Source organism: Myotis daubentonii, chromosome 3 (genome assembly GCF_963259705.1).
Source record: "Myotis daubentonii chromosome 3, mMyoDau2.1, whole genome shotgun sequence".
Lineage (NCBI taxonomy): Eukaryota > Metazoa > Chordata > Mammalia > Chiroptera > Vespertilionidae > Myotis > Myotis daubentonii.
The window spans coordinates 149,462,785-149,490,096 of record NC_081842.1 but is presented as its reverse complement, the minus strand read 5'-3'; the positions used below and the strand labels follow the sequence as shown (position 1 = coordinate 149,490,096).

General features: G+C 41.8%; 1 protein-coding gene across 2 annotated transcripts in view; it reads right to left on the bottom strand.

Annotated features, from left to right (window-relative positions):
• The window catches only part of TGFBR3 (transforming growth factor beta receptor 3), a 197,068-nt gene that overhangs the window by 68,616 nt on the left and 101,140 nt on the right, over positions 1-27,312 (bottom strand). The window contains exon 4 of one of the 2 annotated variants that reach the window (XM_059688825.1): positions 4,477-4,614. The exons of the other annotated variant lie outside the window; for it this stretch is intronic. Within the exon in view, the coding sequence (XP_059544808.1) occupies positions 4,477-4,614 (138 nt within the window). The remainder of the gene's footprint in view (positions 1-4,476; positions 4,615-27,312) is intronic. 2 annotated transcript variants of the gene reach the window in all.

The following is a 27,312-nucleotide window of genomic DNA, read 5'->3' as shown; positions in this document are numbered from 1 at the left end:
GACAGCTTTAAGACAGCAACACAAATCCTTCAGCAGCACATCAGGAAGGAAGCAAGGGCCTCTGCAGCTTAAACCCAGAGTCAAGAGACCCAGCATCTCTCCTCAGCTCCTCTAAGGAGAGGACAGTGATGGAAATAGCCAAATTTCCAAAGAGTCCATGGGTCTTCTGAGGTGTTTGGACAAAACACTTTATGCAAAATAATTTAGTTATCTCCACACTGTTACTCAACTACTATAAACAGAACACACTGTGATTCTCTACCCAGCAGCTGAGGCCTCTGCTGCTGTGAATGCCCAGTGGAAGAGTAGGCCCTGAAATTCCCTTCAGACTGCAAGAGTCCCGCCTTCTTCACTTAGCGCACTCTCAGGGGAGCTGCCCAATGCTATTTCAGATAAGGGTTTAATCTCCAACATTTACAGAGAACTCATACAACTTAACAAAAGGAAGATAAACAATCCCAATCAAAAAATGGGCAAAGGACCAAAATAGACACTTTTCGAAAGAGGACATACAGAAGGCCAAGAGACATAGGAAAACATGCTCAAAGTCACTAATCATCAGAGAGATGCAAATCAAAACAATGAGATACCATCTCACACCTGTCAGAATGGCTATCATCAACAAATCAACCAATGACAAGTGCTGGCGAGGATGCGGAGAAAAAGGAACCCTTGTGCACTGCTGGTGTGAATGAGGACTGGTGCAGCCATTGTGGAAGACAGTATGGTGTTTCCTCAAAAAATTAAAAATGGAACTCCCATTTGACCCAGTAATCCCACTTCCAGGAATATATCCCAAGAAACCAGAAACACCAATCAGAAAGGATATATGCACCCCTATGTTCATAGCAGCACAATTCACCATAGCTAAGATCTGGAAACAGCCTAAGTGCCCATCAGCAGATGAATGGATTAGAAAACTGTGGTACATCTATACCATGGAATATTATGCCGTTATAAAAAAGAAGGGACGTTTACCATTTGCAACAGCATGGATGGAACTGGAGAGCATTATGCTAAGCGAAATAAGCCAGTTGGAGAAAGTTAAGTATAACATGATCTCACTCATATGTGGGATATAATGACCAAAATAATTTGATGAACAAAAATAGATCCAGAGACAAATGGCAGGGGAGAAGGGTGGTTAGAGAGCAACCAAAGGACTTGTATGCATGCACATTAGCATAACCAACGGACACAGACACTGGGGTGGTGGGGGCTTGCCCTTGGGGTGGGAGTGGCAGGGGGGTGTGGTCAATCGGGAAAAAGGAGACATATGTAAAACTTTAAACAATTAAAAAAAACACACGTACAGATGGGAGAGAAAGCTGTTTTCCTTAAAGAAAGCCTGCTGGACAACAGGGCCGAGTTCAGATGTCCCAGAATTTAAATCCTTGATTTCTCCCATGTTGGTACTTTTAAATTTATCCCTTGATCTGCATTCTCCTTACATGAGATTAACTCCCAACAGGGATGATGTTAAATTGTTTACAAAAACTCTCTCTTCTCCCCCCCCCCTCATTGTTAGTGTGCCTTAAACTGATGTCCAAGAGGCAGTTCTTAATAGATCTTTAACAAAATTAAATCAGATAAATAATAATTAAGAGTAAGATGCTTTCCCTCAGAACCCATGGCAGGGCAGGTTGAAGAAGGAATCCAGAAAGTGACCAGTCAACAATGATATAGGTGGCTCACACATTTTCTCTGGACCCACAGCCCAAAGAAACTGGAACTCCTTTCAAGGTGGGGTTGGCTTCATAATTATAAATGTAAGTTCAACATCCTTCCCAAGTGTTCCTTACTATGACAAATAAATAGCAACAGAGAGGACAGGTAATGTCTCTGAAGTTACTGGTGCCAAACGCTGCAGTAAACATTTTATATCTAATCTCATTTAATCAAGATAGTAACCCCAAGACGTAGGAACTATTACCATTCCTGTAACTGAGGAAAGTCAGGCTTAGATTAATTAAATCATTTGCCCCAGGTTACTGCTTGGATTCAAACCAGGATAGGTAAAGCCTTTACTCATAACCTCTTCATTCCTTGCCCAGTGTGTAGCCTCAAGCTTCACGTAGCTACTGAGCACCTGAAATGTGGCTCATGTGCCTAGAAACCGTACTGCTGATTTTCGTTTACATTTAAATAGCCACACTATATTGGATAGCATAGTTCTGCATTATAAGGGCTAAATGGGACCTTGTGACCACAAATATCTTTAATTACAAGAGACTGACAATGAATATGAAGGGAGCCAATTTACCATTTGATTTTTGTAGAGTAAGTCCTACCTGGGTTGTGTCCCAACTCTAGTCGTTATTTAGGTCCCTACTTAACCTCTCTAAGTCTCAGTTCCTCCTCTGCAAATGCATCTGTTAAATGAGGTTAACACCCACATCATTACAGGGTTATTGTGAGAATTAAATGAGATAAAGTATCAGAGGGCTTACTGTAATACCAAGAGCTAAATGAAGTGCTAGTGATAGCAACAACTCTGACTTTTGGCCTTTTTAATTTAGAAGTGATGAGAGTTTTAATTCCCAAAAAGGCTATAATTTAAGTTATTAGTAACTACTACCTTATAAATGTACTTTTGAGCTAAAAACTTTTTATTGTGAAATAAAGTCACATTTACAAAATTGCAAATATTGTACAAGAACTCTTATGTACCCTTAAACTAGATTCTCCGGTTCCCAACATGTTGCTATATTTGCTTTATTAGTCTATCTATACATCGGATACTTTTTTGAATTATTTGGCCCTTTATCCCTTAATACTTAAGTGTACTATGTTTCCTAAGAAGGATAACCTCTTATATAACAATAGTTCAATTATTAAGTTCAAGAAATGTAATGCTGATACAACACTTCAATCTATAAGCCCAAGTCCAGCTTTGCCTGTCATCCCAATAACATCCTTTAGAGCAGCGGTCGCCAACCTTTCAGACCTCATGGACTACCAGTGGTCCTCGGTCCACGGGTTGGCGACCACTGCTTTAGGGCAATGGCCCCTTCCTTTCCCAAGAGGATCCAGGTCAGGATCGCCTGTGTCTTCTGAGTCTCCTTCGATCTGGAATGGCACCTGAGCCTCTCTTTGTCTTTCATGACTCACATTTTTTAAGAGCACAGGCCAGTTATTTTGTAGAATGTCACTCAATCAGTTGTTCTGCAACGTCTCCTCCTGATTAGGTTCAATGCTACACAAGTGATGCTGTGTTTGTTCTCTGTTATCACACCTGGAGGTGCACAATGCCCGTCTGCACCATGTTGATGCGATTCTGATCCCTTGGTGAAGGCACTGCTGGTATCTCCACTACATTTAGTTACTGTTTTTTCACTTGTTACTAATAAGTCCTTTCATTTGCTATTCATAAAACTTGCAAATATATTGTCCCCCACATTCCCTCCACCTCCACTGACTTAGCTTGTATTGATGATTCTTGCATAAACAACTTTTACTATGATGGTTGCAAAATGATGGTTTTCTACCTCCATCATTCCTGCTACATTTATTGATGAGCATCCCACTATAAAGGGGATCTTCCCCCTTTTACTCATCTATTTATCTACTTATTAACTGCATTGATTATGGATTTTTCCTTTATTTGATGGGTACCACTGGATTTTTAAAAGTACTCTTCAAATACAAGTGACAAAAAACTACAGATCTAGATTAATTAATTAGGAAAAATGTATCCATATAATGCCAGAGAAACGCTATTAACTGAGGCCTCTTACTATTCTGAATGCTTGTGGGCGAGAGAAGTATAAAAAGCCGACGGCTCTGTACTGGAGGACATTAGCCTGTAGCTCTAGCAATAGACAATGTGAGCTATCACTGTGAAGTGCAGTGTGGCTCATCATCAGACATGATATCATACCCCAAAAATCCATCCAAACAACCCATCAATTTCTCCACCACTAGCAAACTTGAATGTTCTGGCAAACTCAAAAGGACATGATTTACAAATAGTAGGTAATATTTGGATCTTTCCACAAGAGCTGGGTTCCAGCTTTTTTATAAAATACAAATGTTTTCACTGTGTCACTTTCTCAACAAACAGAACCTCGTATCAGAAACGAGGCCCGTGTTATATATACAAATAGAATGGGTTTGCGCGTCGTTGGTTTGTGGTCAGAGACCACACACCCGGTGGCTGTTTACAGTATTTACATTGCTCACGATGCCGCGAGGGGAGTCTCAGAGCCGAGACAAAGCCCAGGCCACACAGAGTATGACCATGGGTCCCGCTCCACCGTGCAAACTGGACGTGACGCTCCATCCACAGAGACGGCATGTGAGTGGTGTTTGTTTTCTGTGGAAGCTTATCGATGTCATCCAAATATCACTAAGAGCCTACTCCAAATTGAACACACTGACATTTCTGGTATTACTTCAATGAAAAAGCCTTGCAGAGTTTTAGGGTCATGACATCCTTGTGCTACGGATCTCTGTGGGGAGGCTTCAAACACTTACCAAAAAAAGTCTGGAGACGCCAACGGCAAGCCGCTCTGTCTTCAGATGCCAGACGAGGGGCTGCGGGGAGTTGAGCAGGAACACGACAGGCTTGTGGTGAATGTGCACTGAGGAGATGGGGTTCAGGTGCAGGGTGACCTAGGAAGCACGAGAAAGAGGACTCTTAGGACTGACTTTCCACTACAGTCACTTCGGACAGCACCTGCAATACTTTCCCGAAGCTGAGCATTAAGAGAAGCAAGCGTCAAGTTAGTTCAGATTCCTGTCCATGGGTAAGACATATTAGATTGGAGCAGATGATTTTGCCAATATTTGACTCTTTTTCACTACAAAAATGACTATATCATATGATTCAACCCGCACTAATCTCAACTAAAACATGATTCAGCTCCCAGTAACAGCGGAACACAAATAAACAGAACACATTGTTTCCAAAGTTGGCAAAGGCAGAAGTTACCTTCCCTCAGGACTGCCTTATCCTGCAAGTCACATGACTAAGCTGACCCCTGGAGCCCAGAGGTGGGTCATCCCTCTGGGTTGCCAGAGAAACGACTTTCTTCTCTTCCAGGTAAGCTCCAACCTCTCTAAAGCTGAGTTCTGCCAAAGAAAAGTGTCGAAAGCTAAGGGAAAGGGGCTGCCAAGCGGAGCTGCCAGTGCTTTCATCATCCCAGCTATTAGCTTGAAGGGGTTTTCCAAAGAAATGAAGCACAGAGAACACACAGAATAAAAACTGATTGTATAGAGAGCCCCAGTTAAAAAAGAAAAGAAAAGAAAAACAAAACAGGGAAGAAAACCATGAGCCTGGATCGGAACACTATGGCCGCTTTGACCGATCTAGGATGTTGTAGGTTACCAGTCGGCATGGGCAGCATCAGAAAGCACCTGTGAGGAGAGTAGGACCCAGGGGTTCAACGACATCCTCCTGGAACACAAGGTCAAGCAACATGAACATAGGAAAGCAAAGTGAACCACGACGTGATAAGGAAAAGACAGAAAGGACTTCAGCTGGAAAGACACAGGCTGTGTGATACACTGGGAATGACCACATCCCAGTCAGAATCCTGGTGAGGATGAAATGGTCTAGATCAGTGGTTGGCAAACTGCGGCCCCTTGAGTGTGGCTCTTCCACAAAATACCACGTGCGGGCGCGCACGTACAGTGCGATCGAAACTTCGTGGCCACGTTCAAGGGGCCAAAGAGCCGCAGGTGGCTCGCGAGCTGCAGTTTGCCGACCACTGGTCTAGATCTATGCTTGGGTCTATACAATCATCAGGGACGGAGCGCTGAAAGCCGGGCCACTCACATCTCCCAGCGGCTGCTGGCTCCTGCGATCCGAGGTTTCTTTACCTTTTATCGTGGGGGTGGCCTCCCAGCGTCACTCACCCCAGCACACGCTCAGGTCACTGGTAACAAGGCGCTAAACTTTACTTAACTTTCAATACCAATACCTGGCACATGGCGGCCACTCAGAAAATGACAACTGAATATTTAATTTTCAATGATACAAAAGTATTTTATTCTATGAATAATATGCACTATAGTATATAATACCATCTCATTCACTAACTGTTGAGTGTGTGTGTCCTAATCTCTGAAACAGACTATAACCACTCTGTAGGCAAAAGACATCTTATATTTAATACCATGCTTAATACATAGATCATTTTAAGTGATTTATCACAGAAAATTCATAAGTGTATGTTACCTAAAAGGTTAAAAAAAAGGTTAAATATATTAATAGGTATAAATAGCTAATTTACAGAAAAGTAAAAATAAAATTTTTTAAATGAGCAATACTCAAACTATTTCTGCAAGACAGCTCGGATCATTTTTATATCTGGCATGAGGAAAAGTACTGAAAGTACTAAAAGCAGACTACGAATGAACAGTACATCAAGTATAGCCACAGCAAAATAAAATTTTCCTTGGTTGTTCCGACTCCACTTCACAGCATTTTGGAGATGCTATCTGCATCTAGTAATAAACAGATCGATCACCACTGTAAACAACAGAGGCTGTGGAAACAGAGTGGGGCATTAACTGTAGCGTCAGGTAAACAAAGATGCACACTACAAAAAGCACACAGTAGGGAGAGTGAAGAAAGGAGAGATAAAACCATTACTCGTCGAAGAGTACCTGAAAAAAGAAACACTCTGCCACTAACAGTACATCAGTAAAAAGTTTTCGGACTTATTCCTTCTAAAACTGTTCACTGAGCATCATCATGGCACAAAGAATAACAATGCATACCCACAGAGGGGACATCAACTCCTCTCCTGACGAATTTCTTTGCAGCCCTCAGGCATACATTTCTTCTTGGACGACATATTTAAAATAGTAATAAATATATAACTCAAATGAAAAAGATTTTTTTAAAAAATTTAGGAAACGAAAAGAAAAATAGGTATGAGACAGATATTGGTGTTTCAGTCCAAAGTTTTCCAGATGGTCAAAAGTGTCAAGGCCTGGCTCACACAATCAAGGAAAGATTTCTAGGAGCCCCAGTTCTGGGAGCTTTCCTGGAAACGGCTCCCTCCTCAAGATGTGGCAATGTCTGGCCAAGATGAATCCTCGACTCTGGCACATGGGGCTTAGGCAAAGCCCCAAAAACCATTTGGCAAAGAAGAATTCACACTATGATTGGGAAATTAAAAGAAAAATATTCCATACTTTTTTAGAAAAGATCATTTGGCAGGAACAGAAAGTCCCCCTAGCACCCGCTCATCTAATCCCTCGGCAACCTTCCTCTTCTAGCCTTTCTCCACTTGAATAAATCTTGCTGAAGGGAAGATAAAGGACAACCAAAAACAACCAACAAAAGAATGAAGGTATAGAAGCTCCTGAAATATCTCTTAAAGAATTCCTGCCTAAGGTATCTAATTTCTATCAGGCAGGGGGAAAAAAAAAGATAAAAGAAAAAGAACTTCCTCTTAAGAACCAATTATATAGTTCAGGATAGATTACAGTTACAAAGATAAGAATATACTGCTGCCCAGCTAGTGTGGCTCAATGGTTGAGTGTCAACCCATGACCAAGAGGTCAATGGTTTGATTCCCAGTCAGACCCCCCCGCCCCCAGTAGGGGGTGTGCAGGAGGCAGCTGATTGATGTTTGATGTTTTCATCTCTCTCTCCCTCTCTCTTCCTTTCTCTCTAAAATAAATAAAAACATTAAAATATATATATACTGCTGAAGATTTTCATGGGTAGATTATTGTCAGGTGATCATTGTCTAAAGACCAGAGCTAAAGCAGAGTACAGCACAGGAATAGCCAACGGAGAAATGATACATATGGTATCCAATAATTTTCAGCTTGAAAATCCACACAGTAATTTAAAGAGCTGACACTCAATCCCACGTCGAATTTGCAAAACAATAAAGGCTATCAGTTATCCATGGGCTTCATAAGGAACAGAGAACTGAACAGGGCCATGTGACTCTGAAGGCTCTTGGGGCAAAGTGGGCTGCATCCTAAATGAGGGAACAATGATTAGTCTCTAAATTAGGAGCTTTTCTGTTCATCTTTGGGAGTCACAGAGCATTAGACTTGAAAACTTAATGTAAAATATGAATCTGCTCCACAAATGCACTCACACACATACAAAATCCAGATGCCCACCAAATTCTGTAGACAATGTCAAGAAAATACATCCATCACAGGACCCATGAACTCCATACTAAACACCCATTGTAGAAGAGAGGAAAATCTAATGGCAGAAACGGAAACAAAACAAAAAGACTTCATCTAATTAAACCAGAAATTACACCTCTGGTCTGAAAATGCCACCCTCTCCGAGAAACAACTTAATAGATGACAACTCAGAACTAAAAAACTTTCACACGCAGTGACCTCTTTTTACCGTACTTTGGCCACACAGTTGCCAATACAGCCTAATCCAGAAGCTCCTGCTCTAATTATGTCTGTCTCAAACAGTGCTAAATTTCAGTCTTCCTAATGGCGTGAGAAAATACAAGCAAATCTGGTCTGTCACATTCCATATGTAGACACTGCCCCTCAGACAATTCTGATCCTTCCTCAAAATGAAAGAAAGCTAATTGGTCTAATCTGTCCTACCACATCTGTTTATATCAGGTCTTCTGAGGTTATCTGTTCACTCCACAAACTACTAAATATAATTAATGTATTTCTCCTATTTTATAAAGAAATTTAAAGTAAAACTTTTCCGAGCACTTTCCTGGGGAATCTGAACACAGTTTTGACCAAAGTCACGGCCAAACCTCAGGAGCAGAAAGCCTCTGAGATAACCTTCTTTTTCCCCACTCAGGAAGCGTGTTCTTCCTTGCCCACGTTTTCACCAGAATGCAACAAGGATGATTTTTCTCTGGACCGTGTTAGGGTGAAGACGTCTTGTTTCTCCAAAGATTATCTTTCTTAAGCAAAGCCTATATATTGTCTCAGACTCTGTAAATCATGTTATGAAAATGAACTGTGTACTACCTTACAGGAAAGAGGGGAAAAAACAACACCTACTCTCTTTATGGAAAGTTGCCATATAAAAATGGTTTTGAATTTCCCAAGATTCATAGTAGAGATGCAAGACATTCTCCTATAGTGATTTCAGAAACGTCTTATTAGACCTCCTACTTCTGGGATTTGTTACAACAAACAAAAGCAAATTGAGTGAAACAACTGATAAGAGAACCTAACAGCTGTCCAATTTTGCGAATGCGTCAGGGAGGCTCTGTTTCCACATTTCTGATTGTTCTAACAGCCCCTATGGGCTTGTGAAACAATGAAGTCATCCATAAGCCTACCAGAGAGACTCCTGTTCTCTAAAACCAGACCAAACAATGCTCTGAAAGGGATGATCCGATCATCAGTTTACACAGAGATAGATAAGAACTCTAGCGGCGGGTCTATAACCAAGACCCATAAAATCACACCCTGGTCTGTACGTAGCAGCCATCTATCCCCTCTTCAGAGATAAAAAGATATCCTCATAGCAACAGTGTTGGTAATAATTGAAAACGCCGTGAATCTGGGTCCTGTAGCACCCATAATTTACACAGACAGACAGTGAGACACAAATCTATTCCAGGACACCAGAGTGCCATGGCTGAATTCGAATTTCACTTACATTTGGACAATATGACTTTTAGGAATGCAAATCTGACCCCAGATGCATCAGAAATGTGCAACCAATTGATGGGAATGGGGGACAGTAGTTAGTTGCTGCTGGAGTGTTTTAAAATGTATTCCGGTCTGAGGAACCCTCACAGCTGACAAGGTGTCATTGCTTGTCTTTCACCATTTGCGAATTTATATCAAAAGTTTCCTTAAAATTGTCTTGGAGGGATGGATTTGGAGCTTTTAAAACTTTCCTTATTCTTTTACATTTCTCTGAATTCCTAGAGGCACGTCAATCAGTTGGGCTGAATTCAAGGAATTCTAACCCCCTTAGTGTCTCTAGCCCCACCAGGAGAGACAACTTACCATTCTCCCTGGTCCCAACAGTACTTGGGTCAAAGATTTCACCCTATAACAAATGATACCAAAATGATTTCACCTTGCTATCCCAAATGGCATAAAAAAGACTTCACACTGCTCACTGCTGTGGCAAGTGACATCAAGCTCCTTCCTAAATGGTTTTTCTTAAAACTCTTTAACATGGCAAGAGGAACACAGCCCATCAATTCCAAAACGTATTCCTCCTCCTCCCAATGAGGACGGGATTCAGGATTGCCTGGGAACCTCTGAATATAATCTAATATGATCACAACATGGGGGGGGGGGCAGGAAGAAGGAGGGGACCTAAGTTTGAAATGTGATGCAAAAATAAGTCTGCCCTCTCTGCCTATATTTTGATCTAGAGGCCCGATGCGCAAAATTCATGCAAGGGGCTCGGCCCTCGCAGCCCTGGCTGCCTCAAGGCCCCACAGCCCCGCCCACTTGTCATTCTGGAAGGTCATTCTGCCGTCCAGTCTAATTAGCATATTAGCTCTTTATTTTATAGGATGCCCTGGAAAAATACTCAGGACTAAATTTGGGTTGGGTATTGAGGCACAAGAGCTCATATAAACCGAAAAATATTTCTGAAACAACAGGTCATGATCCCCTAAAGGGGTTCTGGGAGAGTTATAAGGGGATTCCAGAGACCCTGGACCTTCCTTCCCAGAGCAGCCCACAGCTCGGTCACTGTGGGGAAGGGAGGCAGGGAAGGGAGGCACTGGGCGTGATATGCTCCGGGGTAGGAACCTGCTGCTGGAGCCCTCAGCAGGCTGTTGCTGACTCACAGGCACCTTCCCACTGCCCTTCATACTGTATGTTACTAACACACCATGACCTTCCAGGATCCTCGTCTGCGGCACCCTCCCACCAGCTCAAGATGCAATTTCCAGTAAATCTTTCCCCATCCTGCAGGCAGAGCTGGAGCTCAGCGCTGCTCCCACAGACCACACTCATGTGTCTACTTCCACAGTAATAATCTGTTTAGATGTCTGTCATTTACTTCCCACCCCTTACACTGTGAAATTCTCAGGGCATTCTTCAAAGGCAGAAACTGAGTCACACTCATTTCTGCATCCTTGGGCCTAGCACAGGGCAGGACAGCTAGTAAGTAGTCAACAAGTTTTCTGGAAGATTCTATAAAAGTTATTCAGGAAATGTGGTTCAAGTAATTATTATAGAGCTATATTGTCAAGTCTTTCTGGCCAAAAAGGAGTGGGGGAGGGTACATCTAGTAAGGAGAACATTAACTTCATATCAAGTATGACTTGAACTTTAAAAGAGTCAAGAAAAGCAGATTCTAACTCATGCTCCCAAAATGAATGCCAGAGGCTGCCTAGAATGCATGTTGGAGAGGAATCGGGGCCACCTCCAGGCTCTGTGGGAATCAACACCCAGACATTCTTGACTGTGGAGCAGTACCTATGCCGTGTATGGGAATTACACTAGGCTAAAAAAGAAAACAGATTTTTAAAATATTTAATAGTTATGCAAACACAAATATGTAAAATGGGGAAAAAAACCTACGGAAAATGTTTTCCTTTCCAGGGATAGATAACAAAGATAAAAAATTTTGACCAAATGTTCTACTAGCCTTTAGAGTAGTAATTTTCAACTAGTGTACCCCAAGAATTTTTAAAATATACAATACCTAACTATTCAGTCAGGGTCACTGACCTCTTTTCCCTTAGATTGTCAAATAAAAAAATGACAACAAGCAACACAACAACAGTCGTCTGGTGTAAATGATTCAAAATTATACCATTTTTTTTTTGTCAGATCAACAAAAAATACATTTTTGGCGTGCCGCATAATTTTAGTAATTAGTTTATGTGTGCTATGAGATTAAAAAAAATGGTTAAAATAACTGTTTTAGAGGCATAGAATTTTAAATGCTTTTCTTCAGGCAATAATGTGTTTTAGAACATTAGGAATTAAAATTCTAGACAAATTCAAGGGACTCAATATTTGCACATTGATTAATGTGAAAAAAGTTGTGTGTGTTTTTTCTTATATTCCTTGTCTCACTTAATAGATTCATTCCAAACACTTCATATTGTTTTCTAACTCTAATATATAACCAACACTCCATATGACTATGTACTATGTAAATTTATTTCCTCTCAACTTCTACTTTTTATAATGAGCTTAAATTTGTTTTCTTTCTACTTAAAGAGTATTTTGACATGCATATGTCTATAATAACAGGACCACAGAATGGTCTGTGTGTCAGTACTATGGTGAACAACAGAACTGTATAACAAAGAGAATCACTGCGGTGACCAGTGGAAGCTGATTTCAAAAGTAGGCATAGCAAGAACCTGATTGCTACATGATCTGAATACTGGATTAATCATTTGCATCTGCCAATTGCAGTCACAGATCTCAATAAAGATTGCTGCTCAAGCACCATCTTAAAGTTGGTACATTTGAAAAGGCAAAAAGCCCCACACAAAGTACACTGGTATTCAGGTCGTAACCTAAGATACTTCAAGCATCAAAGACTGGCATTTGAATTCCCTGAGCTAGTGTATTCACCTGAAGCTGATAAGCAATTCCAAATGGGCATACAGTGTCAGCTTCCTAGCACAAAAGAGAAATCTGGAGAGGAGTAATTCCTAAGATACGGATGTTCAAAAAGTCTACACTTGAGTCACTGTAGTTAGCAAGAATAGTGGTGGCAGCAGTAGTGACAGCCACCATTGTTTTCTTCCAACAGAAGACAATAGGCAGGCCCAGGGTGCTTCTGTTGGGTTAAGACTTACTGCTCTCATCAGAAGAAGGTGGTTTGAATAATTACCTATTTATTCCCAATGTAAAGGTGAAGAAATTGGTGCCTAAAGATAAGTAGTTTTTCCAAAGTCATACTGCTAGAAAGTGGCAGTGCTAGGAGAATGAATGTCTCTCATCATCTGTTCTCTTTTTTTTTTCTCCCTACCTTCCTAATCCGCCCTTAATTTTGGGTATTGGCCTTGAAGGAGAAGACAGGGAGCTCCTCTACAGAAGTAAGAGGCAGGAACTATTTTGCTTCTGGAAAAGGAAAGGTAAGGAAGAAAAGACGGGGACTGAGTTGTGAGCAAGATGGCTGGGAGCTAGCACAACCAAGGCTGCGAAACTCCACAGGGATGGATCAACAAGTATTTTGGGAACAGTGCTATCTACAGTGTCAGCTACAACTGTCTGGATTGCTTTGATGCAAATCGCCCTCTATCTCCTCTACCAAAGCGTTAATAACGCTCGCTGTCCCCACGAATGAATGCTCAATGGAACTCAAAATGGTGTTGGTTATGTTTCAAATCCAAGTGAGTCAAGTGTACCTGAGACACATCCCATGAGGAATTATAAACCCGGAAAGTGGAGATGGCCCTGGGAGCTCTAAGGCTCTGACAATCTGCAGAAATAGGCCTTCCTCTGGATTTCTAGAGGCCACGGAATTAATAGAGGTGCAAGCCAATCACACCCTGAGCTCCAGGGCCCCCGGCTGAATATGTGGATGAGACCAAATTACTCTCTAAGGAAATGGAATTCTGGTCAGGGCAGGAAAAGCTTGGGAATTCTATGAAGTCTGCTTTCCTTTGAAAGCTCTAACAAAAACAACTCCTGAAGTTCTCAATATCTACCCCGCCCTTACCCCTAACCCCCCCCCCCCCCACCCCGGCTCCCTGCCTGCCCCAAGGCTATTCTGGTCTCATCCATCCAGATTATGATGTTAAGTAGAAATATGTTTAGAGAAGCTTTCATTTCAGTGTTACATGGCCTATCTTGACAGAGGGAGAAACATCTCAGAAATCAAAGCCACGTGGAGAACATGTGATCATTCTGTGTTTTGGGAGCACTTTTCCTGAAAAAGTACTGTTTTCTTTGAACAAATGTTCCACTATCCTTTAGAGGCATGGAGTTTTAAATGCTGTTAATTCAGGCAGTGAGCTGTGTCAGAACAGCCTAACATACAATGGAGCAAATGCACTTTGTAGTGTTTGTATTAGAGTTCAGTACTTTGCCCCTCTTCCTTCTCAGAATCCTTTTTCCTTGAGCCCTGAAATGAGTTTTCAGGGTAAGAACTACGAACACAGAAAGCAGAGGGAAAGATGCCAAAATACTTACACAGAATGTGGCATGCTGCAGTTGTTAAGCGCCTAAGATGGGACAACATCTCCTTAAAGCCAGTACTGAAGGGTTTATGAGGCAGCATTAAACATCGTCCAGCCCTAGCCAGTTTGGCTCAGTGTATAGAGCGTCAGCCTGCAGATGGAAAGGTCCTAGGTTCGATTCCTGTCACGGGCATGTACCTTGGTTGCAGGCTGGATCCCCGGCCTGGTTGGGGCAGCGTGTGGGAGGTAACCAGTCTATGTGTCTATCTATCTCTCCCTCTCTCTTCCACTCTCTAAAAAATCAATGGAAGAATATCCTCAGGTGAGGATTAACAACAACAAAAAAGTAGTTCAATACATTTGTTCTAACTGGAAAGGGACAAAGCTACAATAAGGAATATGATACCGGGTAACAAATTGAGTATAGTAACTCAATATCCTTAAAACCCTGTAAGCAGTTATTAATAACCTGGAGGGAAAAAGAAAATAAAAAGTAACAGAAAGAAAGAAGCAAAAGAATTGTAGGAAGTCTAAACAAGGTTCCTTATTTAGATCCAGAAATCCTGTTGATGTTATTTATAGGTAAATCAGAATTGAGTGCCATAGCAGGGACTAGAAATGCATTTTACCTCAGAATGTAACAAGTGCAAATTCTAACAAAAATTATTTGATACTCAAGTTGTATGACTAATACTATACCAGTCAATTCATTTCCCAGTAATGAAGAGACTGTAACCCTGTCAAAACCATACACGTAGTCCTCAAAATTTAAAGCCTGATAAATCAATATTATTGAGAATTCATAAATGTATACAGCAATAGGGGAAAAACAATTCATTTCCAAGTGAATAATTAAAATTGCTTCCCCTATGTGACACAGGGAAATATGAGGTTCTTCCTTAATATTTGGAAATGCTAATTGTGTCTTAACTTTATATACACAGTCTCATTTTTTTATGCTTAACATGAGAAAATATAAGCATCTACTCTCTAAATTTTGCTCTGTCTGTTCAACATGGAAGGCCTGCGTGCAGCTGGAACATCGGTATTTAGAAAGAGTTTGAAAGTGTTATAAAGGCAAATGGAGAAGGTGCAAGCTATTTTTCATAACGTATCTCTAAAGAACTTGCTCATTCTGAAATCAGAATCTAGAAGGCACCTAAAAGTACCAACATCAAACAACAAAGCTGGTTTATAATTCCGTCACGTCCCAAACGCCCATGAAGTCAGCAGCTGCTGGTCTTCTACTTCTCACTTTCAGCAAAACTACTCTAGGCTACCATTCTGCCTCTGACTCATCCTTTGAAAATACCACTAATAAGCAGTAAGCAGAACCAAAATGGGAAAAGTAGAATGGGGAGAGGGGGGAGGCATTACAAAACATTCAGGCTTAGATTATAAAGTTAAACATTCCAAAATTACCAGTATCGTGTAGAAAAAAAATTAAGATTCTCTGCCATTCATGATGTTCCGGTAGAAATAAGAAATTTGACTCATGACCCATCTCTCTATAAAAACGTGGTTTGAAATAAGCAAAATGTGGTATATCCATTTAATAGGATATAAAAAGACGTAAGTACTGATACACATCACAACATGGATGAGCCTTGAGAACATGATGTGAAGTGAAAGCAGCCAGGTACAAAAGGCCACATGTTGTGTGATTACATGAGAAGTCCAGAGCAGGCAAATCCACAAAGCAGAGTGGAACACAGTGCCAGGGCCTGGGGCTGGGGAGAATGGAAGTGACTGCTAATCGGGACGGAGCTTCTTTGTGGGATGATGAAAATGTTCTGCAATGAGATAGTGGTGATGGTGGCACTACACTGTAAATGTACAAATGCCACAGAACTGTACACTTTCAAATGGACAAAACGGTAAATTTTACCTTCTGTGTTTTTTAACACACCCCAAAAAGATGTGACTTGAACTTCCATATGGGACGGACCAGACCAAGTCTTGAGTTTCAAATCTCATCTGGAAAGACCTTCGTGTGATACTACAAGGAACACAGCCTCTCAGGAGGCTGAAAAGTCACACCAACCCTCAGCACTTCAGATCCAAGGCAGTCAATGCTGAGCCACACATGAAGTAGCTTGCGTTTCCTATGCATCTTCTTTTCATTTATTCAGACAGCATTAGTCAAGTACCTACGACATGCCAGCCTATCTTGCCCAAATGTGCTCACAGTCCAGAGGGAGACAGGCACATGAAGAGATTATTACAGCCGTAGCCAGTGCAGTGGGTAGAGTGTCAGCCTGCAGACAGAAGGGTCCCAGGTTCAATTCCAGTCAAGGGAACGTATCTCGGTTGCAGGCTCAATCCCCAGTGGGGGCCGTGCAGGCGGCAGCCAATCGATGTTCCTCTCTCATCGATATTTCTCTCTCTCATTCCCTCTTCCTTACTCTCTCTCTAAAAAATAAATAAAAACATATTTTTAAAAATTAAATAAATAAAAAGAGATTATAATAATATAGCACCAATGCTGAAATACGGCCAGGTGTGTGGGGAGAGAAGAGGATGTCAAGAGTCAAGAGAGGCAACAAGCAGCTCAGGCTGGGTCTCGAGGCAAAACAAATCGGACCCAAACTTCTCTGTTAAGAAACAGGAAAAATCTGCCAACATGATAAATCTTCTTCTCCCATTCCTTCTTAATTTCCTGAATTACTTGGATTGGCTAGATGACCACTTGTCAGAGATATTTTAGAAACAAAATTCATAAGCCAAGTATAAGCTGGACTGGATGAACACTAAGACTCCTTCTGACTCTACGGATTCCATGACTTTATTATTGAATTCCTTTCTTAAAACTTTCAGAATCACTTTACCCATGTCCTATTTCACTTCTCTACAGAAGTTTGCTAAATTTGTTTTTAAAAGTCCATATATTTAACTAGGGACCCAGTGCATGAATTTGTGGACCTTGAAAGGAACTCTGGGCCTCAAGGCTGCGGTGGGCACAGGGGCGGGTCTCAGCCCATCCTCTGCACCCCTGCCTGGCCCCTCCCACCGCACCCCAGTCTCCTCTCTGCCGACAGTCCCCATCCCCTGCTCCTGCCGCCGCCACTCCCACATGCTGAGGGCACCGGCCCACTTGCACCCACTGATGGCACGGAGTGATTGTGGCTGGTGCCAACAGCGGGTGTGAGTAGCACCAGCACTGTCAGTGGGTCTGAGTGGTGGGTGCTGCCCCAATCACCCCTCAGGAGCAGGGGGAGGTGGAGAAGCCTTCAGGGGTGATCAGGGTTGGCAGCCACTGCTTGCACCCACTGACAGTGCCGAGTTATCGGGACTGGCTCTGGGCACCAGCAGCGGGTGTAAGCGGTGGCTCTGGCATCGGCTGTGGGTGCAAGCAGGGCCGGCGCCAGCAGCAGGTGTGAGCAGCAGCTCTGGCACCAGCAGCAGGTGTGAGCAGGGCCAGCGCCAGCAGCAGGTGCAAGCGACGGGCAGGACTGCGGCACACGGGAGCAAAGACTTTTCAGTAACCACCAAAGGCTCGCCTCAATGACAGCAACTGGCGCCCTGCCTTGGTCTGGGGCCCCCCACTCGCCTGCTCCACCATCCCGCCACAGCCAACGCCCACCATGTTCCACGCATGCCCCCTGGTGGTCAGCATACATCATAGTGACCGGTTGTTCGGTTCTTCCACCATTCGGTCTAATTGCATATTAGAGTTTTATAGAGAGATAAGCAATACAATAAATTCTTTGAGTTTCTTCAGAGTAATTATTTCAAAAGAAAATGATACTGGGATACAGCAAGTCTATTAGGGAAGTGATAACAGTTCTTTAGTATTTCATAAAGGTTCAGGATACTGTTGTGGTGGGTTCAGGTCACATCTGCCCATGTCTTGGTATATGTGAGTCTGTGGGAGTTTTTTGCCTCTTGTTTATAAGCTCAGATTCTAAAATTATAAATTAGCTTTGAACAAGCCATTATTCTTCCTAAGTTATTAATTAAATCTCTACTAAACCTTGAAAGAGATCAAGCAATCATACAGGATTGTTGAAAAGGTTAAATAACTTATGTTTATTATAAATATAATTCTCTGTAAACTCTGAAGAGTAAGGAAATTATTATAACTGTCTCAAAGAATACTGATGAAAAGTTAAATTTGTCCAGACCATTACAGGTGGCAAATATCCTAAATGGTCTTTGATTTTTAGAATAGAGAAACCTGATAGAATCAAAGTCATCATCAAATTCCACATCCTTAAGCAATTCCACATTTTTAACCAGAGCTAACAGGTGGCAAAACTATATGATTCTTGTGTCTCCTATTAATTTTCCACTCACCATGGAAAGTTCCGTCTACACTGAGAAATAAAGTATGAACAATGTGCAAAATGAGTGTCATCCCTCCTACAATAGTGAATGACCTGTTGTTTCACGAGGAGGAGGGATCTTATATTAACCTCAAGCTACTCTAAGAATATCCTAGCACCAAGAAACTGTCTTTCGATTGCTACTTTATGGCTTAAAATGGGATGCATAAAGTAAAATATGACTAACCAGCACAGCATAATGATTGAGGGCATGGACACTTGCACCAATCCCCCCGAGTTCAACTCCAATTCTATTAATTCCTTAGCTGTGTGACCTCAGGCAAATTGCTTGACCTCTCTGTGCCACTGTTACATCATCTAAAAAACAGGGTAATAGTAGCTACCTCTTGAAGTTATTATAAATAATAAATACTAGTAAAGCACTCACATGCTTGCCTCATAGTTAAAAATTATGTATTAGTTACAGACAGGCCTGCAGCAGATTTCAGGAATTTTGCACAGTAATCACCTGAGGTATCATGGGAGCTTTCTCCTTTAAAGCTGAATCTCCCAGGCCCTTTTCCTTCTTGTGACGTGCTCTCCATTCACTACTCTGGAAACTGCTCCTACCAGCTGTTTATAAAAGGGATACACTGCTCCACTGTGGTTTAGAAATTCTCAAGAACAACCTAAATACAAAGTCAGCAAGTCAGACCTCTCAATTCTGTTTAGAAAGGTAGAGGCGTGTATTAATATACTTAACTTCATTGGAGTTTCGTATTTTCACATGGGATCAATGTTATTCACTTCATGGAGAAAATGCCGTGCTTCTAACGAAGGTTTTGTGTCATCAATGCCCCCAGAGAAAGAAGGTGGCTCCTCCCACTGGGTGCCCCTGACCTTTCTCTTACAGGGGCTCGCACCTGCTTCCGCGTAGTAAGCTAACTTTGAACATGTAAGCTATCTGAAAGGAGAGGTTGGGACTTGTCTTTTTATCACCTTAGATCCTAGTCTAATACCTGGCACTAATCGGGTACTACATAAATATTTAATGATGAGTGAATGGATGAACAAACAAATCAATAAACACATTTTAAAGTGTCAAAATCCCTCCCAAGTTCTACACGTTCTCCCAAGGTGGCCAGTGTCTCCTGTAACCCTATCATTTGGGTCACTCTGCCTTCCTTTCTAAATTGCAGGCAATCTGACCTAGTGGTTAAGAGCAGTGACTCAGAGCCAGTTAGAATCTCAACTCTCCACTTACCCGCCGTAGGGCCTTTGAGCACGTTAAGACTCTATGGGCATTAGTTTCATCAGTTGCAACATGGGGATAATAGCTGTGCTCTTCCATCATACGTCAGAGGATTAAACATGCCGTACGTGTAAAGCACTTAGAACAGTGACTGGCACGTAGTGAAGGCTCTTTCAGGGTTAGCTACCATTACTCTCACCCTCTAAAACCATGGCTATTTTTCTCCATTCCCTTGGTTCCTATGGAAGGAAGGTCTTCTCTACAATGTCCTCTGAAGTTTAAAGTCAAAATGGCTTTCCTCACAGTCCTCCAAACACCACACTGTTGGCATCCTTAGACTCAGCCCACACCCTCTTCCTAAACCAACTTCTCTCTGGGCATACACAAGCCCCATTAAAGCTTCTCCTTCACCATTACGCTCTTCCTCCCCACCTGGTAAGTCTATAAACGTCTTCAGCCATTCTCCCAAAGCTCTTACTCATATCACTATCATGACCAACATCTCTATGGCTCAGTAAACTCTGGCTTCAGCCAGACTTGGAGATACTTCAAAGTCCCATATGACTGGGGAGAAGGATAAGGGAGCTGTTTGTTTTGAAACACATCATGTCCTGAATGAGATGCCCTGTTTCCACATATGTGTTTACCCGGACACAAACTGACCGCTCCGAGGCCTGCTACGAGCTGGGTGAAGACCTCCACCAGATACACCACCAAAAAGCTTGAGACAGCTGCAAAGGTTTCTGTGTCCCTGGAGATGGAGTTTCACGGAAGGCTAAGAATCGCCACAGCAACCAGACTACAAAAACAGTCCACGGGCTTCAGCCCCGCAACTCTGGTAAAGCAATTTGTACTCCGTGAAAAGGCTGGGGCACACAGGTTGAAAAATGATCAAAGTAAACACTGCTCTTCAAGCACCCTTTTGCTGTGCTGATTTCAAGGCATCAAGTCACAGCATCGAAGTTGTGGTATGAAAGACGCGCATCAAGTGCCAAGGCTCTGCGAGGCTGAACTAACTGCTCGGTGTGAAGGGCTAGAGAGATTCCTAGCACATTCTCCAAAACAACCATTTCAAATGTGCTCTAAGAGCAGAGCCGGGTAAAAATGTGTGCCATTATATCAAGTTACCTTGCCCCTGCTAGAACAGCTGTTGATCCCAATCTTGGATTTAAAAAAAAAAAAGAGGTGATTTTTCTGATAAAACCTGAAATAGAATTTATCCTGTACCTTACATGTATTAGTTCCCATATATTCAAGAAAATAAGCCTTATTTAACACCAAATGAGAAACACAACCTGACCTAGGTTATCTGATCTACTACCCTCAACCTACAATAGAGTTTACATGGCAAATAAAAAAGCATAGTATATTACTTCTATGCTTTATAGAAGCAGCAATTATGAAATTTAGAAACAAATTTCTTCATGGATTTATAAAACCTTTCAATATCTACTAACATGATTAAAGTTAATTAAGTACGCTAACTATAGCTTGAATATACAGAACACTTTTACTTTATTATTTTAAGGAACTCAAAGTGGTGCACCTAAGTAACCTTACAACATCCTCAAAAGTTAGGTTAAAAAAATATTACAATTCCCAATAGCAAGAATTTATAGGAAGAAGATCCTCAGAACTCAACATATATTGGCAGAGCTCAAATTACCCTGGAGGGAACATTTAGAAATTCGGTTAGAACAATGTGATGTGTACACACACTGATAATAATGCAGGTAGTCTATGAATATTGTGAAAACCGTGGAGACATATAAACTTGTATTTGGAAAGCATCACTTTCTATGAAAGGGCTTCAAACACAAATTAGGTATGAAACTTGCCCTCAAGAAATTCAGCTTCATGGGGCAAAAGATACAGATGTAAATGTGTGTGTGGGGAGCAGAAAGGGGGCACTTCTGCTGGACCCTGAGGGTAAAAAGGGCAGGGACAGGCAGGACTAAGGAGACAGGGCAGGGAGAACCCTGAGAGAAATGTCAAAGAGGCAGGCAGCGTGTGTAGGTTTAGGGAACATTTAAATTCCAATGAAGTTGAGGAAATATACGAAAGAAAATAGATAAAGTTGGAAAGGTAGATTGGGGCCAGCTCTAGAGGGCTATGACAGCTAAGCTTAACTAATCAGTAAAGGCCATTGAAAGAAGAGCATGTAATGTAATCCACTAAAATGTGGCCATGGCTTGCTTCCTGATAAAAAAAAAAAAATGGGTATATCAACTCTGACACATCAAGTGTCACTTCGTTAATTTCATTAACGCATTAAACACACTTCAGTCGCCTCACTTATTTGTTCAAATGAAAATCTATAATAATAAGAGCGTAATATGCTAATTAGGCTGGACGTCCTTCCGGATGATCTTCTGGACAAAGCCAGTGTTGCCAGGGAAGCCTGGGTCCCAGGTGCCAGAGGGAAGCCGGTGCTGGCAGCCAGGGGAAGGAAGGCCTACTCTTGCACGAATTTCATGCATTGGGCCTCTAGTATATTAGAATAGAACTAAAAAAAAATAAAAATAAAAATGCCATTTTGTATACGATCCCATTCCAAGTTACAGACTGTCATTGTTACTAAGTTACCAAGGAGCATCTTGCATAGTGAGAAAATTAAACCTTTGTCCTCAATCCCAAGTCTCCTAGACCTGAGGAGCTGAGACACTGGCTTTGTCCCCAGCTCACAGGGCCTCAATAAACACTTGTTGAGTTTGGGGTATATTTTAACCATAAATAATCAATGAATCAGGCAACTACTGTGAGTTACTAGCCTTGAGCATTTATGTAAAAAACAACTATCAGGGTCTCATGTGGCCTGGTCGTTCTGATCCTGGTCATATTATTCTATGCAAAAATTCTTAAATCCTACCCTTAGTTCTCTACTAAGTAGAAAATGAGCCAGATCAAGTGTCTTATCTCTTTCTATTTTACTGTCACTAAAGGAAAAACAGGTTACCATTCTCCACCCTACCAATGTCTTCTTGAGATGCCCTAAGCCTTGGCAAGGCCTCACGATGCTTTACCAGTACACACCTGAAACAACGCTGAGTCATAATCTCTCTTTTCAAAAAAAAAAAAAAAGCAAGTAAACTGTTGGTAAGTGATTTTAGAATAAAATTAGGCTTGTCTGATTTACAGAAAAGGATTTATTGTTTGCCCTCAGGGGAAGGAGCTAATTATCTATGCCTGAGAAACAGAGAAAAATAACTTTCACTATAAACCACAAACACCAGTGCTTTCCAATCTTATCTTCCTCTTCGTGTAAGATTCTGAACACATCATTCATTTAAAAAAAAAAAAAATGTTCTGCGGAAGTATCTCACTTTGGGACTTAGTGTCCCCGTAAATGAAGAGGCTACAGCTCACAGAGCAACTGGTAAAGTCACTAATGGTCCCAAGACAGATCCCAGGAATAGATGTAGCTGACAAAAAAGAGTAAGTGGGCTGATGTCTGAATTATCCATTCAGAGACACCAGGTCACCCAAAATGATCTGTGTACTCAATTAAAGAAAAAGATTGACAAATGTTTAGCTTAACCTGCCAACGTGAATATAAGAGAGTAAAATAGATTTTTTTTTCTTTCAAGAACTGAAAATATCCCAAAATGAATTTATCAAGCTTGTCAGACCAGTGTGAATGTATTTTAGAGAATTTCTTTCCTTTCCTTTCCCTTTTCTTACTTTAATTCTGGGTCAGTGTGTGCCCTGTAGTTTTATATGCTTGGCAGGAGCAAAACAAATGAAATACTCAAAGCTAATCCTAAGGGTAAATCAAGATTTACCAAGTCTTTTAAAATAGGTAGTGTTGACAAGATAATAGTCTTAAGACAAGTTAATTTATTTGGTTTTGCTGATTTCTTTTAGATATGCTTTTCAATGAGAGAACTAAATGACTTATACTGCTTGTCAGGAAGACAAGCAGATTTTTCTATTTTCTATTGAAATATACAGCTGCCAACAAATTATGATTTAAAAACAAAAGAGTCAACACAAACATTATTACACCATCAGGTTCTAAAACCACTATTTTGATATGATAATCCTCCTCAATAAGGACGATGGTTGCTCTTGATTAAACCATAAATCATGAGGCTGAGAACAAGTCTCAGTCATTACAATCAACTCATTTGATGACTAGGAATTACTGGAAATTCTTCCAGGGCAATGAGGTAACTTGTGTGTTGGTTAGGCACACTGGTCAGCTCTGGGTCCAAGTGTGAAGTTATGAAGTTCTCTCATTTTTCCTGTATTGTTTACTTCTTCTTGCCCCCCCCCCCCACCAAATACTTCACTGGCTATTCAAAAGGCAAAGGAATAGGGCAAGGGGTGAAACTGGAACCAGTGGACTTGGTTATTGTAATCAGTGCTGATAGAAGTCTGAAAGAAGATAAAACCCAAGATAAAAAATTTTATTGAATAAAAACCACTGACTCTTATTGATGGAGGAGATTTTAGAAATATTCAACTCCAGACAGTTGTTGTAGATAAGTACATTGAAGCCCAAAGAGGTAAGGACATACCCAAGTTCCAGACCTGGCTATGTCATCACTGAAACTAGGACCCAAATACCCATCCCAGTAACCCAGCTTCTTTTATCTGCCAGTGGAACTACCCACACGTTTTCTTAGATAACCAATTCTCTGTTACTGGGAAAGAAGGGCTTCCCGAGTCTTCAGAATTCAGGGACAGCCTTTTAAAACACTGGACAAGAACACAGAAATATAATAAATGGCAAGGAACAACTTCCCCTACAAAGCACCGTATGATCTGACCCTTGACTAATTAATCCCATTCTACCATGCTCCTCCTTTATCTATTCCAGCCACACAGGCCTTCTCACTCACCTCCAATAAGCTGCTTCCTAGCTTAGGGCCTTGATATAAGCAGATCCTTTATCTTGCCTGATTTCCCCTTGGATCTGTTCACGGTTCACTCCCTTTCATCATTAAGGTCTGTCTTCAAGTGCACCTCCTCAAAGAAGCCTTTCCTAACCACGCTAACAACTACTCCTCCTGTCACTCAAATACTCGGGTACGTTGTGTTCAAAACCACGTAAGCATCATGAGGGCTAAAATTCTGCCTTATGTGCCATTGTATCTGTAGTCCTAGAGCAGTGTCTGCACATGGTAAATACATTTTTAGAATGAATGAATGAATCAATGAGTGAGTGAGTGAGTGAAAGACAAAGGAAAGAAGAACCAAAATATGGTTGATTCCACTACATGGTGCCGGGAAATCCTTCCATTATGCTTTTGCTTTTTTTTTTTTTTTTTTAATTGGAAGGAAAAGAAGGCAGCTATAGATATAGAAAGCTTACTGCCTTCTAGCTAAAGCATATCTCTAAGGTAGTTCTGATAAAAGGTCATTGCCAATAAAACAAAAATAACCAATTTTCAGCCTCCTCAAGATATGCAAGAATTCAAAATCAAGTCATAATATATTTCAGAGTTCACCTGATTCTGCCAGCAAGAGGCCTGCAATGCTGAATTTCTGGGCATGTGAATGATACATTGTTTTATTGAAACATTTTCCAAGACTCCTTTCCAAATTCAACTTCATGGGTTTTGTGTGTTTTTTTCCCCCTGAAGGGCAAAACACTAACCTGTTTCCAAGCTATCTGGTAATATTTTGGCACAGATAATCCGGTAAAGAGAGTTGTTTGTATAGAAAAGAGCTATCAGTAACAGGACGCCCCAACCTGCCCCTCTTTTTCTAAGCTCTTAACCTATAGATGACAACTCAGCTACTCACATTAATTCTTACCAGATGGCTCTTTTATTGCAGCTCAAAGACTTACCTCCAATGTGATTAAAGTAAACAAAAGTAGGAGCAATATTTAAGCCCGCATTTAAGGAGAGCAAAGAGGTTGAAATCATCTCAATGGGAGCAGGAGCAGGGGGAGAACGCGCTATCCACACATGATCGCTACCTTTGGCAAATACTCAAGGTTAGGGGTATCAGAGACGACCAGTGTCTGGCACTATGCCTGACAAATAACAACAGGTGCTTAGTAAATATGGACTTCATGACTGAATCAATGTCTAAACCTTGAGAAAGCCCACCTCGCCCACAGCCACTCAGTGCACACTGACTCCATCTAAAGGAGTTGTACGCTGTAGATTCAAGCTTGGGCTCTAAACATTTCTTCCTAGCTCTTGGCCTTGGGTAGAATATTTGACTTCTTTTAGCCTCAATTTCCATTCCTATCAACTACAGCTAACATCAACTCCCTTGCAGGGTGTTGAGAAAACTGACCAAAATGGCAATTTTCAAAATCCTCTAAGAAAGCAGCTTACCTGTGTTTGTCTTTGGCTCCAACCAATGTGGTACCATGACCTGAGGCCTGCAGGTTCCTGGATGTTTAAACAGGATCACAAACTAACAACAGTTGCATACATGACCCTCAGGCTTCCAGATAAAGAACAGCTTTTCTGCCATTTCCCAGCATTCCCCTTTGGATTTGGGTCTCAATAAAGACCCAGCCTGATAGACCAGTGCAGGCAGCACGAATGCAGTCACCATCACCACCTGGGCTCTCGTCTCCCCTGGTTACTCCTGTTAAGGCAAGGCAACTCTGACCAGCCTCAAGTCTTGCTCTCCAAGCAATACCATATTCATTCCACATCCAACCCCAACACCACATCTGCTCTGAGGCCCCAAATACTGGAACAGAAACTCAATCACCTGCCTTTCTGTCCTAGAGTATGCCTTCCAAAGAACTAGGAACACAGGAAGAGCTAAAGCCATGAACTCCTTCCAAGGCAACTGAAATCACCGGACTATGAGGTAAAGCTAAATGTTTCTCCCAATGTGTGGCTGGGAAGTTTGGGGACAAACATTCATCTTGAGAGATAAATTGCTCCTTCCGGTGTTAAAGATTATACCCATTCACCCAGTGGGGAAGACCTGCAGTAGTAGTAGTACAGCTGAGTACCGCTTCTCCCACCATGAACACCAACAGGCAAGGCCACCAGACACCAGGTCTCCCGGCTGCCAAGGTACTCATTGTCCTCAACATGGTTCATGCTCCTTAACTCGGTCCATTATTTACCAGCCTCCTCCCCTAGTCTTTAAAAATTCTCCCTCCAGCCTGCAGCCAAGCCACATCCCTATTTCAAACCTCTCCCAATTCTCACCTCCAAAACGCGCTGCCAGGCCAGCACACCTGGCTCCAATTACTGCAGCAACACGCCTCCCCGGCCCGCGTCCTCCCAACGTGCCTGCTCCCCTAGCACTTCTGTTTACTTCAGCCCAGCTGCAGTTGATTAAGTCTATTTGGTTAAGTTTCTAGCATGTGTGTTTAGGGCAATAATATGTTTCTGTGTCTCCGTCCTTTCTGTTTACAGGTGTTGTTCTCTGCCCTGGTCCACGCGGGATGGCGAGCTCCGCGGCTGCAGCCGGCGTCGCTCCCACAATGCTTTGCACCGAAGCCCAGTCCGTGGAGGCTGCTGCCCAGGGCTGTCCAGCTGCCTGGTTCTAATTACGCGGGGAGGGGCCCTTGCTCTGCAAACTGAAATGATTAGTTCCCCTAATCTCCTGTATTTCAATAAATAAAAGACAGAGGGAGAAAGATCCTTTGTATGTCCTCTGTCTGTTGAAACAGTGAAGCCATTTGGAAATCAGGAAATTTCTACTCTGCAAGGCAGTAATATCTAAGCGATGAAACTCAAAAGCATTTTCCCAAGTATTTGGGGGCCAGCTTTGCCCCCAGATCTGTAAATCCTACTTAATCCAGGTTTAAAAAAAACACATAAGGAGACAC